The sequence below is a fragment of the Odontesthes bonariensis genome, chromosome 4 (assembly GCF_027942865.1).
Source record: "Odontesthes bonariensis isolate fOdoBon6 chromosome 4, fOdoBon6.hap1, whole genome shotgun sequence".
Lineage (NCBI taxonomy): Eukaryota > Metazoa > Chordata > Actinopteri > Atheriniformes > Atherinopsidae > Odontesthes > Odontesthes bonariensis.
Window position 1 is genome coordinate 8,922,458 of NC_134509.1, and position 15,289 is coordinate 8,937,746.

General features: G+C 37.3%; 2 protein-coding genes across 23 annotated transcripts in view; one reads left to right on the forward strand and one right to left on the reverse strand.

Annotated features, from left to right (window-relative positions):
- ank2a (ankyrin 2a, neuronal) overlaps positions 1-3,029 on the forward strand; it is a 78,443-nt gene extending 75,414 nt beyond the window's left edge. For 10 of the 11 annotated variants that reach the window (XM_075462796.1, XM_075462795.1, XM_075462799.1 and 7 more), the window contains 2 exons: positions 2-93; positions 1,060-3,029. In XM_075462796.1, coding sequence (XP_075318911.1) covers positions 2-93; positions 1,060-1,267 — 300 coding nt within the window. In that variant the 3' untranslated portion in view covers positions 1,268-3,029. The remainder of the gene's footprint in view (position 1; positions 94-1,059) is intronic. The other variant, XM_075462804.1, reaches the window with a different exon arrangement.
- A 3,707-nt stretch (positions 3,030-6,736) lies between these two features.
- The window catches only part of camk2d2 (calcium/calmodulin-dependent protein kinase (CaM kinase) II delta 2), a 47,291-nt gene continuing 38,738 nt past the window's right edge, over positions 6,737-15,289 (reverse strand). For 4 of the 12 annotated variants that reach the window (XM_075462813.1, XM_075462812.1, XM_075462808.1 and 1 more), the window contains 9 exons: positions 14,084-14,128; positions 13,203-13,251; positions 12,645-12,743; positions 12,117-12,137; positions 11,647-11,722; positions 11,459-11,553; positions 9,380-9,608; positions 7,526-7,573; positions 6,737-7,258 (listed from right to left, as the gene is read on the reverse strand). In XM_075462813.1, coding sequence (XP_075318928.1) covers positions 7,255-7,258; positions 7,526-7,573; positions 9,380-9,608; positions 11,459-11,553; positions 11,647-11,722; positions 12,117-12,137; positions 12,645-12,743; positions 13,203-13,251; positions 14,084-14,128 — 666 coding nt within the window. In that variant the 3' untranslated portion in view covers positions 6,737-7,254. Of the gene's footprint in view, positions 7,259-7,525; positions 7,574-9,375; positions 9,609-11,458; positions 11,554-11,646; positions 11,723-12,116; positions 12,138-12,644; positions 12,744-13,202; positions 13,252-14,083; positions 14,129-15,289 lie in introns of those variants that run through there. The other 8 variants (XM_075462819.1, XM_075462818.1, XM_075462816.1 and 5 more) reach the window with 5 other exon arrangements.

A 15,289-nucleotide genomic window follows, 5' to 3' on the forward strand; every position in this document is an offset into this window, starting at 1 on the left:
GGCACTTGGTTTTTTAGGTGGTTTTAGCAGAGCAGAGCTCCCTCCTGTGGTAGAGAGAGAAATTGTCAGAGAGGATGGAACTGTGGTCAGGAGGTTGGTGTGTGTGTGTGTGCGTGTGTGTGTGCGTGTGTGTATGTGCTTGTGCGTTTGTTTTTATACCATTATGGGGACCAAATTCAGACACAACACCAACTTATAGGGACCTTATGAAATTGAGTTATGAACAAATAAGACTTGGTTTGAAGAGCTAAGTATTAGAACTAGGTTATGGTTAGGTGCAGAGTTAGGGTTAGGTATTGAGTATTAAGGGGCCAGGGGATGTATTAGGTCAATCCGATGTCCCCACAAAGATACTGAGACAAACGTGTTTGTCTGTGAGTGTGTGTGAAAGAGATGCAGCATCTCTGTTTAATTATGTGTCTACTTATGAGTGTGAATTTTTGAATTTATAAAATGTACTAATGTTGACTGATATTTACTAATCTTGCTGAGGTAAGTGTAGTATAATGTCTTGTACTCTCAATATACCTGAAATATATCATACAATAGACATATTAGCTTTGAGTTTAGGATTGCATTGTGCTAGGGACAAAATTTTCTAAGCCTTATGTCTGACATTATATCAAATTCTGTGATGATTGATTGATTGATTGTCCCATGTATTTTTTTAGAAATAAAATTCAATATCTGTCATAGTGATGGAACATTGCACTAGTAGATAACTTTAACAACGGGAATGGGGACTCAAAAATAAACATCTGTATAAACGAGTGGAGACAAATAAATGGAGATTACACATAGGAATTGATGATATTATACATGGAATCGAGGCATCTGCAGCTAGAAAGCAGCAATGAAGGTTCAGTGCATGTGATTGCATATGAATGTTGGATTTACAAAGCATGATATAATGTGTGTGGGTCTTTCACATTTTTCACTTGGAAGAAGAGGATGACAAAGGGGGTATTCAGTTGGTTGCAATCTGTCATTTATACCAATACATGTCACCAGTTCTTTTAAGATACTGAACTGTCCCCTTTGCACTTGTGATATCTTTAGGGCCCACATGCGTAAAGGTAAGACCTTCAGACGAACAGCGGTGAAGGGAGCTGGTCGACACAAACAAGTCCTTGTAAGGGAAACAGACACCTACAGAAAAGGGAGAAAACCCTGTGACCTTCAGCAGCAACTCCACCAGCTCTTTCATCGCTGCTATGAAAAAGAAAAGGACAATGAGGACAAAAAGGAGGAGTGGAAGAATGAGTAACCCTCTCCCCAGCTCCCTGGCTCTGTCCATGCTAACATCCCTCCTAATCCTATGCATTAGCCACATGCAATCCCAGTGTGTACCTCAGCACCTCAGAGCTACCACAGTCTTCCCATTTTAGTTTTGGAAGATGACCTTTTGGATCGCAAAGAACTGTTTTCTTCTCCGACTGAAATGATGTATTTATTATTTACTTTTCGTGTTCTGATGTTCTTTTGCCTTTTTGTGACCAAAGAAAGCCTTCTGTTGTTTTCTTGATTGATTCTGTTTTGAATGTCAAAATTGTCTTAGTTTTGTCTTGATCCTGTGGTAGAGCAACAACAAAGAAAAACACAAAATAGATGCTAGTAAAGAAAACAGAGGAACACAGATCACACTAGCTAACTCACAAATCTCTTCTAGGTGAAGAACACTTTACCAACAAAATACTGGTACTGCTGTCTAAGTCGGAGCTCAGACTGAAAGACAGTATTTCACATTGCACTGCCTCACGCAACTCAGATTTTCTTTTCTGAGAAACTGTTTCACTCACTGTTCTAGTCTCCATGTTATATTTTTCTTTGATGCAGGTGGTCAAGATTTCACAAACAGAAAACCAGACTGTATCAACACTGAATTTAACTGCTGCTGTCGTGTTTTGCGTAAACTATGTGCATTCTGTCCATGGTAATTATATATCATCTGTAATCTGAAAATTACTGACATCTGTAGCCTAGGCATTAATAATCACTTATGTGAAGTAGAACAGGCATGACTAATCAACATCTGGCAGTTTGATCCTAGCTTTGACCGCTTTGTCGTTCAGTGGGTTGTCCTTTCCTTTCTTTCTATGTGTGTGGTTTTTTTTTTTATCATGTGCACCTTTTTTGGCTTTCTCCTAAATGTTTGATATTGACTCATATTGTATGGGCAGCGAATGTGTGAGTGAAGCTAGACTGTAGGCACTGAATGTTTGTCTATGCATGTGTTGAGAGAAATCCTGCACTGACTGCTAGTTTGAGGAGAACATCGTTGGTATTATCTTTACAGAATTATAAACTGTTGTTTGAAGATGTCTTATTTTAGAGTCTATTTTTTTCTTATTTTTGGTATATTTTACAAATTAGCATAGAGTACCAGTTAATTTATCAGGTTCTTCAGTATTCGTCACTGAGTAACAAATCATCAAATACGTCTGATGTCACCAGATAACATCATCTTTATTTCATTTATAAGGTTTATTAGTTAACCTTTTCAATCACAAAGTATTGAACCAGGTGTGTGATGTGTTTGAGAGTGAATGGGTCTGTGTGTGTGGTCAAAGAGTGTGTGCTGGTTTCTGTCAACAAAGAAAAGAACTGTTTATTTTACAAATGATTGCTTTTGCACTCCTGAATGTCAGGTGGCGACGCCTCCATGCTTTCTGTGCACAAGTACAGTAACTAGATGTAGTAACACCAGATAGGCTGGTTGAGAGCTTAAATACACAATAATCCACACCTCTGACCATCGCTAATGTATGTACCTACAACATGTATTTATTTCACTATCACTGTTTTCTTTGTGATTCAGAAAAATGTAAAATGCAAATTAGTGAAAGTTCACTGTGACAGGTATGCTTTTAATTTAAAAATCAGCATCCCTTTTTCTGTGATGACAGTTATATACATATACAATGCATATATAAATATCTACAGGGGCATGTATTACTGTATCAAAAAGACAAAAACAAAATGGCTGCAGTGTATCTATGGCTGATAGAGAATAAAAGTCTTCAAATATAGTGTTGGGTGTGATTATATAATTAAACTTTTTTTTTTTTATGTCTTTTACTGTACATGAACTACCATCAGTGCTATAATATATTTAAGCTGTCCTTCATAAAACTGAGGGTCTGACACAAGAAAAGTAGGACACATCTGTCATGGGTCTGAGGAAAGTGCAGAACTTGTTCTGTCCTCTGCCGGATGTTAGCAGAATTTCAGCAGTGGATTTCTCTTAAACCAGTATAGAAATGTTGGCTTAGAAACAAAAATGTTATCAAACAACTGAATATTATTGGTTTTAATTCTGAGAAAGACGTTTGGCCATTTCATAAGGCAGCAAATGCCTAGTTATAAAGATGCTTAAAAAGTTGGAGAAGAAATTATCAAGGTCATAACAGTGGGGGGAAGAAATAGATATACTATCCATACACAGGCTTTTATGAAATCCATTAATCTGAAGGAGGTACAAAGAGTAATTTTGTTTCACTTTTAAAAAAAAGTCTTCAACATATCCACATTAGATTTTTTTTTACTAAAGTACTTTATTGTAGTACACATTTGAGATAACTCTACCACTTTCAACTGTTACGCCACCATTAATTGGGGGAACCTACACACTGAACTTTTAATTTATGGCATTCATCTTACAGCATTGGTTACTTGTAACTTTACAAAGGAATTGTTTTCATACAAAACATAAGAACTCATAAAACAGCTTTTTTTTTTTTTTTTTAAAGTAAACTGATGTACCCAACCTTTTAAACATGCACAGCAAAACACTCAAATAAAGAGTAGAAATTCAGAGAAAATTGAAAACTACTTGAAACAGCTATCCCAAATATTTTTACAAACCAAGCAATCAATCAATTAGAGAAGTCAGTGATCATCTTGTGAATCAAAGTTAATTTCCAGAGCAGATATCTGAAGTTTGGATAAAGCTAGGTTTAGCGAGCTTCATTTTGTTAATTTAGCTTAATCTGAATTCCACACATTTCAATATAGGGGTGAAAAAAATACAAAAAAAATCTGTATCCTCATGAAATGTCCTTGGGTGATTGCGGACGTTGGCATTTTTGTCTTGAAATTTCTTTTTTTTTTTAAATATTCAAATAGACATTTCATACTGGATGGCATGAATGTACAATAGGTAGGATACTATTGAATAAAGAACTAAATGTGTTTTTTTTTTTTAACTTGTGTGAGTCTGGAATTAGACATTTTACAGAATCAAAACAGCACAAGTTCTAAAAAGTTATTGATTAATTTGGCCTTGATGCACAAGTAACAGTCTAACAGTCACATGGGAGATATTGTTGCTAACACTAAATATATTAAGGACATTTCTGTGATGATAACCATGTTTACTTAAGTATTCAATGCAGGGTATTTAAATGTATGACAATAATTCTACAACAACATATTTGTACTTTTACTTTAGTAAAGAATGTTAATTTGTCCTCCTCCACTAGATCTATTATTACTCTACTAACTACACACTATGAGACAGCCAAGTCAACTCTTCAATGGCCAGTGAGTTGGGAACAAGTTAAAAACGACATTATTTAATCTTGATGTCTTCATTCAATATTTTGGACATCGATACCACCCAAAGATATTAGATTTTAATTAGATATTTTCTGAAATTAAAGAAAAACTTTTTCCGCTGTTTCGCCGTATTCAATGTAACTGTGAATTGATGTTGTTTCATTTTCATTCGGAATAAATATAAAAGTACAAATAAGTAACATCACTAAAGATCTCTGATGACCCAGTCCTTGTGCTACACTCTATAAGTACTACTTATTACTCTCTCTCTCTCCTCTCTCTCTCTCTCTCTCTCTCTCTCTCTCTCTCTCTCTCTCTCTCTCTCTCTCTCTCTCTCTCTCTCTCTCTCTCCTCTCCTCTCTCTCTCCTCTCTCTCACTCTCTCTCTCTCTCTCTCTCTCTCTCTCTCTCTCTCTCTCTCTCTCTCCTTCTCTCCTCTCTCTCTCTATATATATATATAGGATAGGATGGTAGGATAAGTGGGCCAAAAAATCTAGAAAAAAAACAAGGAATAGAGTTACTATAAACAGATATTACTGAAAAATTGTGAGGAAAAAATGTATTTTTAGATTTTAGATTAATTTCTTTTCCATATAACTAAATTAACTTATTCATACAGTTCTATTCTTCTTATTCTTGCACAGTGCTTTGCTTTTTTTTAATGCTTTTGTTATCTTTTAGGGTCAGGCACGGCAGAAAAAAGCAAAGACAACTTAGAGATGGGAAAGCTGAATTAATAGACAAAAAAACAAGGCAATAGCAGAAGCAATGGGAAATGGGAAAAGCAAAAGCCACTGAGAACCAGCAATAACAACTGAGCGAAAGCTACTGAGCGATAACAAAAGCAATTAGCAATAAATAAATGCAAAAAAGCAAAATGTGTGAAAGTATAAGGAAAATAAGATCATATAGATAAATTAATACAATTATATTACAAAATAGAAAAAAAAAACTGTATTTATTCTCGTTCTTTTTGTATTTCTTTATATTTCCTGTTTCATTTTCTAATTCTTTTACAAATTTATTTATTTGTGGCACTCCTATTATGCCATCCTCCTTTTCCTGCTCTCGAGGGTATAGCAAATCATGCACTCAAGCCAAGTTCAAACTCATTCTTTTATCACAACCTTTTAGCTGATATATTTATTTCTTAAACATGTTAAGCCATCCATTGCCATGCTGGCAACAGGCTACACACCATATAAGGAGTGGTGCATTGCATTGACATCATACTTTTGTCAAAAGAAACATTTATCATATTTTCCCCCTTAAAAAAGAAGAGACAAACCAATAGGAAATAGCAAACAGTAGGGACAACAAAGACTTTGTCATAGTCCTGCCATGGTTAGACCACTGGCTAGCAGAAGCACCGATCTACAAGGAAGACATCCCAACTTTTATCACCGTCCAACTCTCTTTCATTCTCCTGACTGCGATATTTTACATCCAATGCTTTTGTGATGCTCTCAGGTTTCACTTGACATGAAGGTAGAGACTCCAGTGCCTTTTGCTCCATCTTCATCATCCAAACCTTCTCTATGCAATTAGCAAAGCAACACAGTGGTATGACAACAATAGAATGACAACAGAAACCCCACATACAGTCATACAATACAAGTACAAACATTATGAAAAATTATCTTGGTTTTTTTTCCCGTTTTATACAAAATCTAAGGGGTGCTTCGGCAACCAATATTGTATTTTCCCTCTTGTTTTACATGAGGTTTTGATTATGCTGGATGGTGGCCATAACACTGTTATGGATTTTACAACAGTTCCATGATTCTGGATTCGAAACATTTGGGAAAGGACTGATGCACAACAATAACAAATGCAAACAAGTCAGTGCTTGACAACTTAAACAGAAGATAATATAGTTTCATATGCTCCTTACTCACAGTAACAACCCCTCCCCCCACCATGCACTACACAATAGTCTTGAGTTTGTCATATGTTACATATATGCTACATTCTCTTATTTCTTATTTCACTGATATAAAGGCAAACATATCTCAATGCAAAGTGTAAGCTGCTTTGCTTTTCTTTACAGTTAAATTAGTTACTATAGTTTGAAATCTGACAATTTAAACAGTATGACTTGATTCATAGCAAACATAAATGTAGGCTCATTAACTGGATTTTACGTAAACTCTTAAGTCCTCTGATAGCAAGAATAGCAATTTCATTGTTTGTTTTTATTTATTTTCTTTTTAATCAACAATCACAATGTATATACATCACCAGAACTAAAGCAAGCTCAATTTTTAACATTCTGATCTTCCAAATGCTTTTGAGTTGCACACACATAAATACACATAAAAATACAGAACTTATTTTCAGGAGAGGTTAGAGTCGTAGATTTTTAAACATCTCTATTTCATATTTAAAATGCATACCAAAACATCTTAAAAAACAAACAAACAAAAAAACGGTTCTCAATATGCTTGTTTCATTATGTCCAAATACGGTGTGCAGCCACCCGGTGGTGGTTTCGAATGATGTCCATTCATAAAATGCCATAACGGTAAAATGTAATAATACTTGCGTCCTGTGCGACGTCATATCCTTATAGAAGGGTCAAAGGTCTAAAGAGCAGTCGTGGGTTGGCTAGTTGACTGCTGCACTAGATATGCTGAAGGGATTTCTTTTTCTTTTTTTTTTCTTTTCTTTGTTTTTTTGACCACATATTGATATTCCATTAACTGCAAGAAGAGAAGAAAGAGAACAACAATGTGAAGAAACATTGACACGGTACGCAGAGCTTTAAAAAAAAAAAAGTTTACTGTGACTCATCAAATATCAAGAAATCAGACTGGTTCATTTGTAAATCCATCAGCCACAACATTAAAACCACTGACAAGTATAAAAAAAATTAGCATGTTGATCACAAATGAACATGCTAAAATTAAGCCTTCTGTAGGGGAAACCTTAGGTCCAAGCATTCATACAGGCTTTACTATGACTCCTACCATTGTGAGGGACATTCTTGTGAGTTGGCTGAAAGCAGGTAAATGGAGCTATGTTGCAGAAGAGACAAGAATTAGATTCATGCAGCATTTCTGTCCCCCCAAATTGTATCTCCTACTCACTGATTGCTTCCAGGTGCCTGAGTGTGGCCTTTTGAGAAACCGCTCTATTGGAAGTCGTTAACCCATTAACACCTGATACAACATATGGGTATTAGAGTTCCCATGATTAGAGGGTGCTTCAGGTCTAAATGGATTGTTGATGTGGGGTCAGGGACTCAGTCTCTATATATGCTCTATGGCTCTTTATTCTTTCTCTCCACCCACCAAAAACATGGAGATCCCACCCCAACAGGGAATATAGGCTGCCTTGTCAATTTCTGCTCTTCAGTAGAAGAAGTAGAAGGAATGACTTTAATCTCTGAGAAAATCTGGGATATTATATCATATTTGGAAAGATGTTGGCTCTTCACATGAGTTTATTTTTTGCCACACTGGAAACAGCTAGTGAGTCATGCCATTTTAACATATATCTGGTCAGAAGCAATTTGAAAAGTTGTGTCCATTCCCCCTAATTTCCATCAAGTCTTCTTTGAAACAGACACAAGCCATTTCAAGCAAACATGAAAGTTTCGGTGCAATCTGTTGGTTTCCTTAGCTAGGAAATTGTTTTCTTTTTTTAAATTGGCTTCATATGTATGAATTGGACTAATTTTGAATTTAATTAATTTGATTGTATTGGATTATGATTACAATGAATTGGACTCTAATTGGCTTGAATTTGACTGTATCACTGAAGTGCCTTGAGATGACATTTGTTGTGATTTGGCGCTATATAAATAAACTGAATTCAATTTAATTGAAAGTTGGAAAGTGGATATTTCTACCAATTCCTTTCACCTTTTTTTAATCAGCATCTTCTAAATGTGAAAATGTCTCATGTTTCTGATAAGTCAAAATTTTAGCAATGTAAGGGGGGGACAATTTTGAGTACATGGTTTTAATGTAGAGGCTGATCAGTATACAAGGACGTTAAATAGCATAAAAAGCACAATTGTGGTTGGTCACATTTAAAGACTCTGACACAGTGCCATTATGCAACAGCTCAGTGGCATTAATAACTAGTAATGGACCTTAAACGCTTAAGGTCCACCCCCACAAGGGTTCTGAAATGCATTGTCTATGTTCTTTTTATCCCTTCCACATGAATAGCATTCCCAACCAGAATTTCAATGCAGATTTCTCTATGAAAACTCAATAATATGGGACAGTCTTAACATCTCAGACACTATTTGTTGTCTTTTCAACCAGCTAAACTGCAATTTCAACATCAGTGGGACACATTTTCAAATCAAATGTGTTAATTGATTTTAATCATCTGTTCAGTTGCGTGTTGAATGTGACAATGTTGATAAGTGTGAAGGTGTGTTGCCAAATGAATATTACATTGGTAGGCAAAATGTGGTCTACATGAAGACGTGATTTCAACGTCTAATGATCTAATGATTCATATGCAGTAAATTGTTATAAGTATGGAACTATGGTAAGGTTGTGTGCTGTAAACAAGAAGCTTTTAGGACATCGTCATATGAGCAGTTGTAAGTGTCAAGGTAAAATAAAAGGCTGCAGAGTTACCGTTAGCACCTTGCATTTACTAGCTACAGCTCATAAAATGTGCAGTGGCCATTCTGGCAAAGTTGGCTAGCGAGTATTTAGAAATGTGTTCCCTTCAAAGAGGTGAACTGCGCCATTCGCTGTGCTACAAATATATTTAGATTAATGGATGCGCGTGTCTAAAGTCTGCATCAGTTTACCAAAATCAAGATTTTCTGTTGTGTATTTTTTCCGGGCTCTTACTGGGATGGGATGCTGGGGGAGCCTGAGCGATGGAAGTGAATGTTCTGCCACTTTCCATCACGACGGTGCCACACACGGGTCTCCTCAGACTGCATGGTGCGTGGCATGCCACTGCTATCCATGTACTGGGTGAGCCGAATATAGGCAATACACGCTGCATTTTCCCCAATAAGGTGCACATGCGGGTTCAGGAGGATGGTGTGCACCGGCTTATTCCCTTTGGACAGTGCTGTAAATGAGAGATCACAAAGAGAACAGACTGGGTGAATGTTGTGGATGTAATATTCTCACCCTGCATTGGACGAGAAGGAAAATCTTACACAGCTGTGTTACTGTGCAAAAGCAAAACAGTGATTCTTCCTGTAACTAATACAACGAACTGAGGTCTCCATGTGTTGATGTTGGATAGCAGACAACCACATGCTTGCCAAATGATTGAGGTTTCTGGGACATAACTGGTTTATCTGAACTATTTTTACCCAGACTGAGAACATTCTGCAATCTATGGCAGTCATTATTCATTAGTGAGTTTTTGCTCCAAGGTTAACCCACGCCCTTGTAGTGTACTAGCAAACACAAACTGTAAACTGATAGGACCTAATATTGATATTTAGCACACAGTTCATGTTTTACACACAAATGCCCTATTTATAATCTCTTCCAATTACATTCTCAATACCTCATTTGCTGTGTTGGAGACCTTCACTATTCCTGAACGAAGGAGAGAGCCGAGATAGATGCATGTGATCACTGTTGTTTGTCTTTTCGGGTTCATTTGCTAAGGTCTTTGCTGATCGCTGCTGTGATTTTGAAATATTTTGAAATACAATGTTTTACTCATAAATTTCACTTCAACCCCTATAAACAATAAACAAGAGGGTTATCCAAGAGGGATTTGCAGCAATTAACTTGTGCAATAGATCGGTCATTGTCCAATGTAAATAACCACATTTGGCCAGCAAAACTTCAACAAACTGATGGGAAAAATTGTAAATCCTTTACCTTATTTATCTTGGTATGAGAGAGGTTTTCATCTTTAGTTCTTTGGTTTAAAAAACAAAAGTGCATACATTTTGTCCTAAAATTTGGACATATCGCTCCACTTTCTGCTTTAGGTGTCTTAAACATTCACTGCTCAGCTTATCTGTTTTCTCCACAATTGATGGTCTTAAGATTTTAGAATGATAAAGAGTGCCTCAAGAAACAATAAAGCTGTAAAAGAACAAGAATGTGAATGAGGAAATCTAAAGAGGAATCGATGACAGAACAAATGTTGCTTTTTATATTGCTTTGCTTATTTCTCAACAGCTTTTTCAGTGGAAGAGTGCAGAAAAGGCAAAACACAAGACATGGACAAATCTGAGGGAACTGACAAATAAAGCAAAAGCAAAAAGGATATAGGAAGAGGAAAATGAGAAACGAGAAGTAACAAAAGTAAAAGCAAGTGGGAAACAGCAAATACACTGAAAAACAGCAAAGGCTATGGAGAAATATACAAAGGAATAGCAAAAAAGAAATGGCAAAAGCCATGTTGAAAAGATTTGGATAAAACACAACAAAATAAATGATCTAATGAAGATATGCACGTTCTTTAAGATCCTCTGACAAATGCCTGCTGGTCATTCCGCACACGCACTTTAAAACCAGAGGGGATCGAGCCTTTCAATCAGTGGCCCCGAGACTGTGGAACGCACTGCCACTTTCTTTGCGCACTTTAAACTCTGTGGAGCCTTTTAAAAAGCAGCTGAAGACCTTGCTGTTTAGACAGACCTTTAGTTAAGGTGAAGGTTTTTTATGACATTTTGTTTTATGTTTGATGTTGTGTTTTGATGTGTATGTGTAGCTGTGTGTTCAGTGTTTTTTTTTTTCCTTGTTTTTTATTCTGATCTCACTGTGAAGCACTTTGTGAATCCTTTTCTGCGAAAAGTGCTACATAAATAAACTTTACTTACTTACTTACTTACTATATATTATTAAAAAAAACACTTTTTCATCTCTTTATATTTTCTTTCTCATTTTCTTTTTCTTTTACAGATGTACTCTTTTCTGTGGCACTTCTATCATTCCATACAAACTCACCGTTCTCAAAGTAAAAGCGATGGAAGTCATGTCCTTCCACCAGATTTCCCAGAGCCTCGGGTTCGAAGGAAGTCAGACCAGGATCGCAAATCTTCCTGTTACACGAAAAAAGGAACCCAGAATCAGAAAACTCGGCAAACCAATAATTATATGCTTACATATTATTGCATAAACAGAAGGGAACTTACGCATAGGCCTCAAAGTCTCCATTGTTGATAGACTCGATCAACTGCTCCGTGACTTTAATAATTTCCTGTTTGCGAGCTACAACGCAAGAGCACAAGATCATCATCAACAAAGGTGGAGCAAATGCTGTGGTTTTGTTTTCTAGGCAAATGTTCTGAGTGCAGAGAAAGAAAATCTGACATCCAATCAGGTTCAAATGGGTTCTAGGCTACGCATTTGCAGGATTTCAAAAGTATTAGAAATGGAAGGCTTGAAAAAACATATGTTCTTGGGATATTCCATGTCTGAGTTTAAGAAAGAAAAAATAATAAGAAAAAAAAAACGGAATAAAGCCTCCCATGACTAATGGTGATATCAGGCAGGAAAATGCAGGATGACAGGAATCTTTCACCCAACAAAGCTCAAAATGGACAGACAAGCCAATGCTCAGATGCAATGTGTCTAGATTTAACTAAGTAACATTGACAGTTACCTTTATTGTTATTGGTGCAGGCTGGGGGATATTGAAAAAATTGCTTAAATATTGCAACAAAAGAGACATGTTAAATAATAAAAACTGTATGTTACTCTGTCACCTTCAGTTCCTTCACAGACAGTAACTACAATACTGAGTGTATGGATGTAGATAGAAATTAGCTCTTCACTGTACTTTACAGTATTTGGGTAAGTCGGAACAAAAGGCGAGAGAGGAGATCTCTATCTACAAGCCACAATATGCAGGACAGCACCCTCTTTACAGATGTTAGAGTAAATTAGAATGTAAGGAAAAAATATTCAAGGATCATAAACAGAGGTTTCATTTCACTGGAGAGAGGATAACTGGTGTAGAATAAGGAACAATAATATAAAATCACAGACTATCAAATCTTAGATTAAATATGAGGCTGTAGGAAATTATTTTAACACCAGGAACATGGGATTTGAGACACTTTACAGAGAGGTCATTGTTCTACGTAATGTAAATGAAACAGGGCATCTCCCCTTTTGCAGAGGGACTTACTCTGAACTGTGGAGGTGGGAGTCTGTCTTGAGTCAGACATCTGTGAGGAACGACTCTTAGAGCTCAACATACCGCTCACTAAGCTGCCCAGACCAAGGGCTGACAGAGGTTGCATGAGTGACGGGTGCATGATTCGGGTGTCAAGTGTGTGTGTTGGGTGGGATGAAACAAAGACAAGCATGTTTGTTCAGGTCAGGAATTATATGGGGAAATATGATATTTGCAGCAAAACACAAGAAAAGGGAGAAAAATAGAGAGGGGTGACATTAAATACAATACTGAAAATATAAAATTGTTTGAAGAAAAAATGTTGTGTAAAAACATTCAGACATAAAATGGGAGAAAGAAGTTGCATTCGAGGGTAAGCCAGGATAAAAAAATATATATTTAAAAAAAGCATTTTGCAATAGTTGTAAGGCAAAGGGGGGGTTTGCAGTAGTTAGTCACCAACAGTGGTTAAACAGAATGAAGAAAAACAAAAACACAGGAGCGGTCAGTCGGATTGGAAATGTTGGGGTCTGACTGTTGTGCTGCCAGACTGCTGTGGAATTTCCCTACCTTTAACATCATCATCCTCAATGGTGGTGTTGGCACTCTCAACCGATTCCTGTCATCGGATGACAAAAAGATTCTTTATTTGTAATGGATTCTTTTGTACAGCGAAATGTTTGCCCCTTAATTAAATACAGACATTCGAAACAGGCACATAACATGTAAGAGTTTGTTGAGGGCTTATTTTTTTTTCTTTTCAAAGTGGGAGAGCAATCCAGATGCATGAGTTGTCAGCTTAACTGTTTCAGTTCCCACAGTCTCACATTTTTGAGCTGTTTGCCGTCAGATGCAAAGGATCCAATGGGCCCTCGCAGACTGTTGCAGATGAGAAAACTTACCCATGAGCAGGCATAGAAACCTTGAACTGGCTTTTACTTCGTAAATAGCATCCATCCATCAATCCATTTTCTACACCCGCTTAATCCAACCGTAGGGTCACGGAGGGGTGGGGAGCCTATCCCAGCCATCATTGGGCTAGAGGCAGGGTACACCCTGGACAGGTCACCAGTCCTCATAAATATCAACGAGTGCTAAAGTAAAAAGCTTTGGCTGGTTTGGCAATTATTCTTTATCAGTAACATCTCCAGATGGATATAAGAGAGGATGGAGAGGAGGAACAACATCCAATGAGGTCCACGGCTGGGCTTTAATCAGTGTAATCCTTGGGAAGACTAAGATAGCTTGACAAACATTATTTATCATTAACGGATCATTAGAGTGCACAACAAAGCCTACTACAGCTGATAGTTCGGGAAGAGGGTGAGAGCAGGGGGAGGGTGTATTTATTCATTGTAAATAAGAAAGGGGAAAAAAGCCCTCTGTACAGGAGCGAACAGTTCTGAAGTTAAGTGTAAATATCAATCAAAACTATGGTTTTGTTGTTCTACCTTGTTTCCATCCACAGGGTTGTGGATCACTGTCGTCTGTGGTTCCTACAGAGAACATAGGACGAGGACATGAGAGATCAAATAACAAAAGAACACCAAAAGAGACATGACGGCACAGACATTGTTTATGGAAATGTGTTTGTGTGAAATTTAGAATTCTAAGTAAAAGAAGACAGTCAACATTGATATCTATAAATCTATATGTCTATCTGTCTGTTCTGGTCTTATTTGGTCTTCCAGTGTTCTGCGTCAGTAATCAGATGTCTGGGCTTTTGTGGAATCGATCCTGATGACCAGCTCAGTCCTTCTAATCACTCGCACAGATTACACTAGCTTATAACATCAGCAGTCTCAACTGTGTGTGTGTGTGTGTGTGTGTGTGTGTGTGTGTGCATGATGATGAAAACAGAGAGAGGGATAAAGAGAGAAAGAGACAGCAGATGTCATATGCATGTGTTCATGCGTAATCAACTTGACAGCAAACGAGGGAACAGAAAATCTTTCACATCATGCAGAGTGGAGGTCATGTGGCCTGACACAGCCAATGCAGAAACTACACAAAAGCCAAATCGAGACAGTTGAGAAGCCGATGAGCACACATGCCATGCACAGACGAACTATGTCAGCAAAACATCCTGCATAATGCACATGTGGATTCCTGTCAGATATTCTGCTTTCTCATGCAAAACTGGAAGGAATAAGACATGTCCAATGACATGGAACGAGCTCATGCATGCAATGAGAGGGTAAGGAAAGGACAAGGAGAGGGTGCTGGGCAGGGGGATGCCCGAATCACAGATTTACGGCCACACCAGCCAAAGCCCAATGCGAATAAAGGATTATTGTTTCAGCCCAAGATTAGCATTGCAAAACTCCAGTCTGGACAATCTCTATATTCATCATGCATGCACATCTAATTCAGATGAATGAGGAAATGAATACACCAATCTGAATTATGAATATCTTTCAAGGCTAGCTGTAACAAAGACTTTGGAGCCGAGACATGCTGTGCACTCACAAATGCTTTTACATACTATTTCATTCAGGGATAGCCTGATACTGATACTGTTTCACTTCATGTTACTTCCCTTGATTTGATCAATATTCTTACACAGCCTATAAAGAATTCAAATCTTGTCAAGCATGATGGAGATCGGGGAGAAAATGTTCTGACCCTGTGGAGATGGTGAACCTGCACCTGCTCCA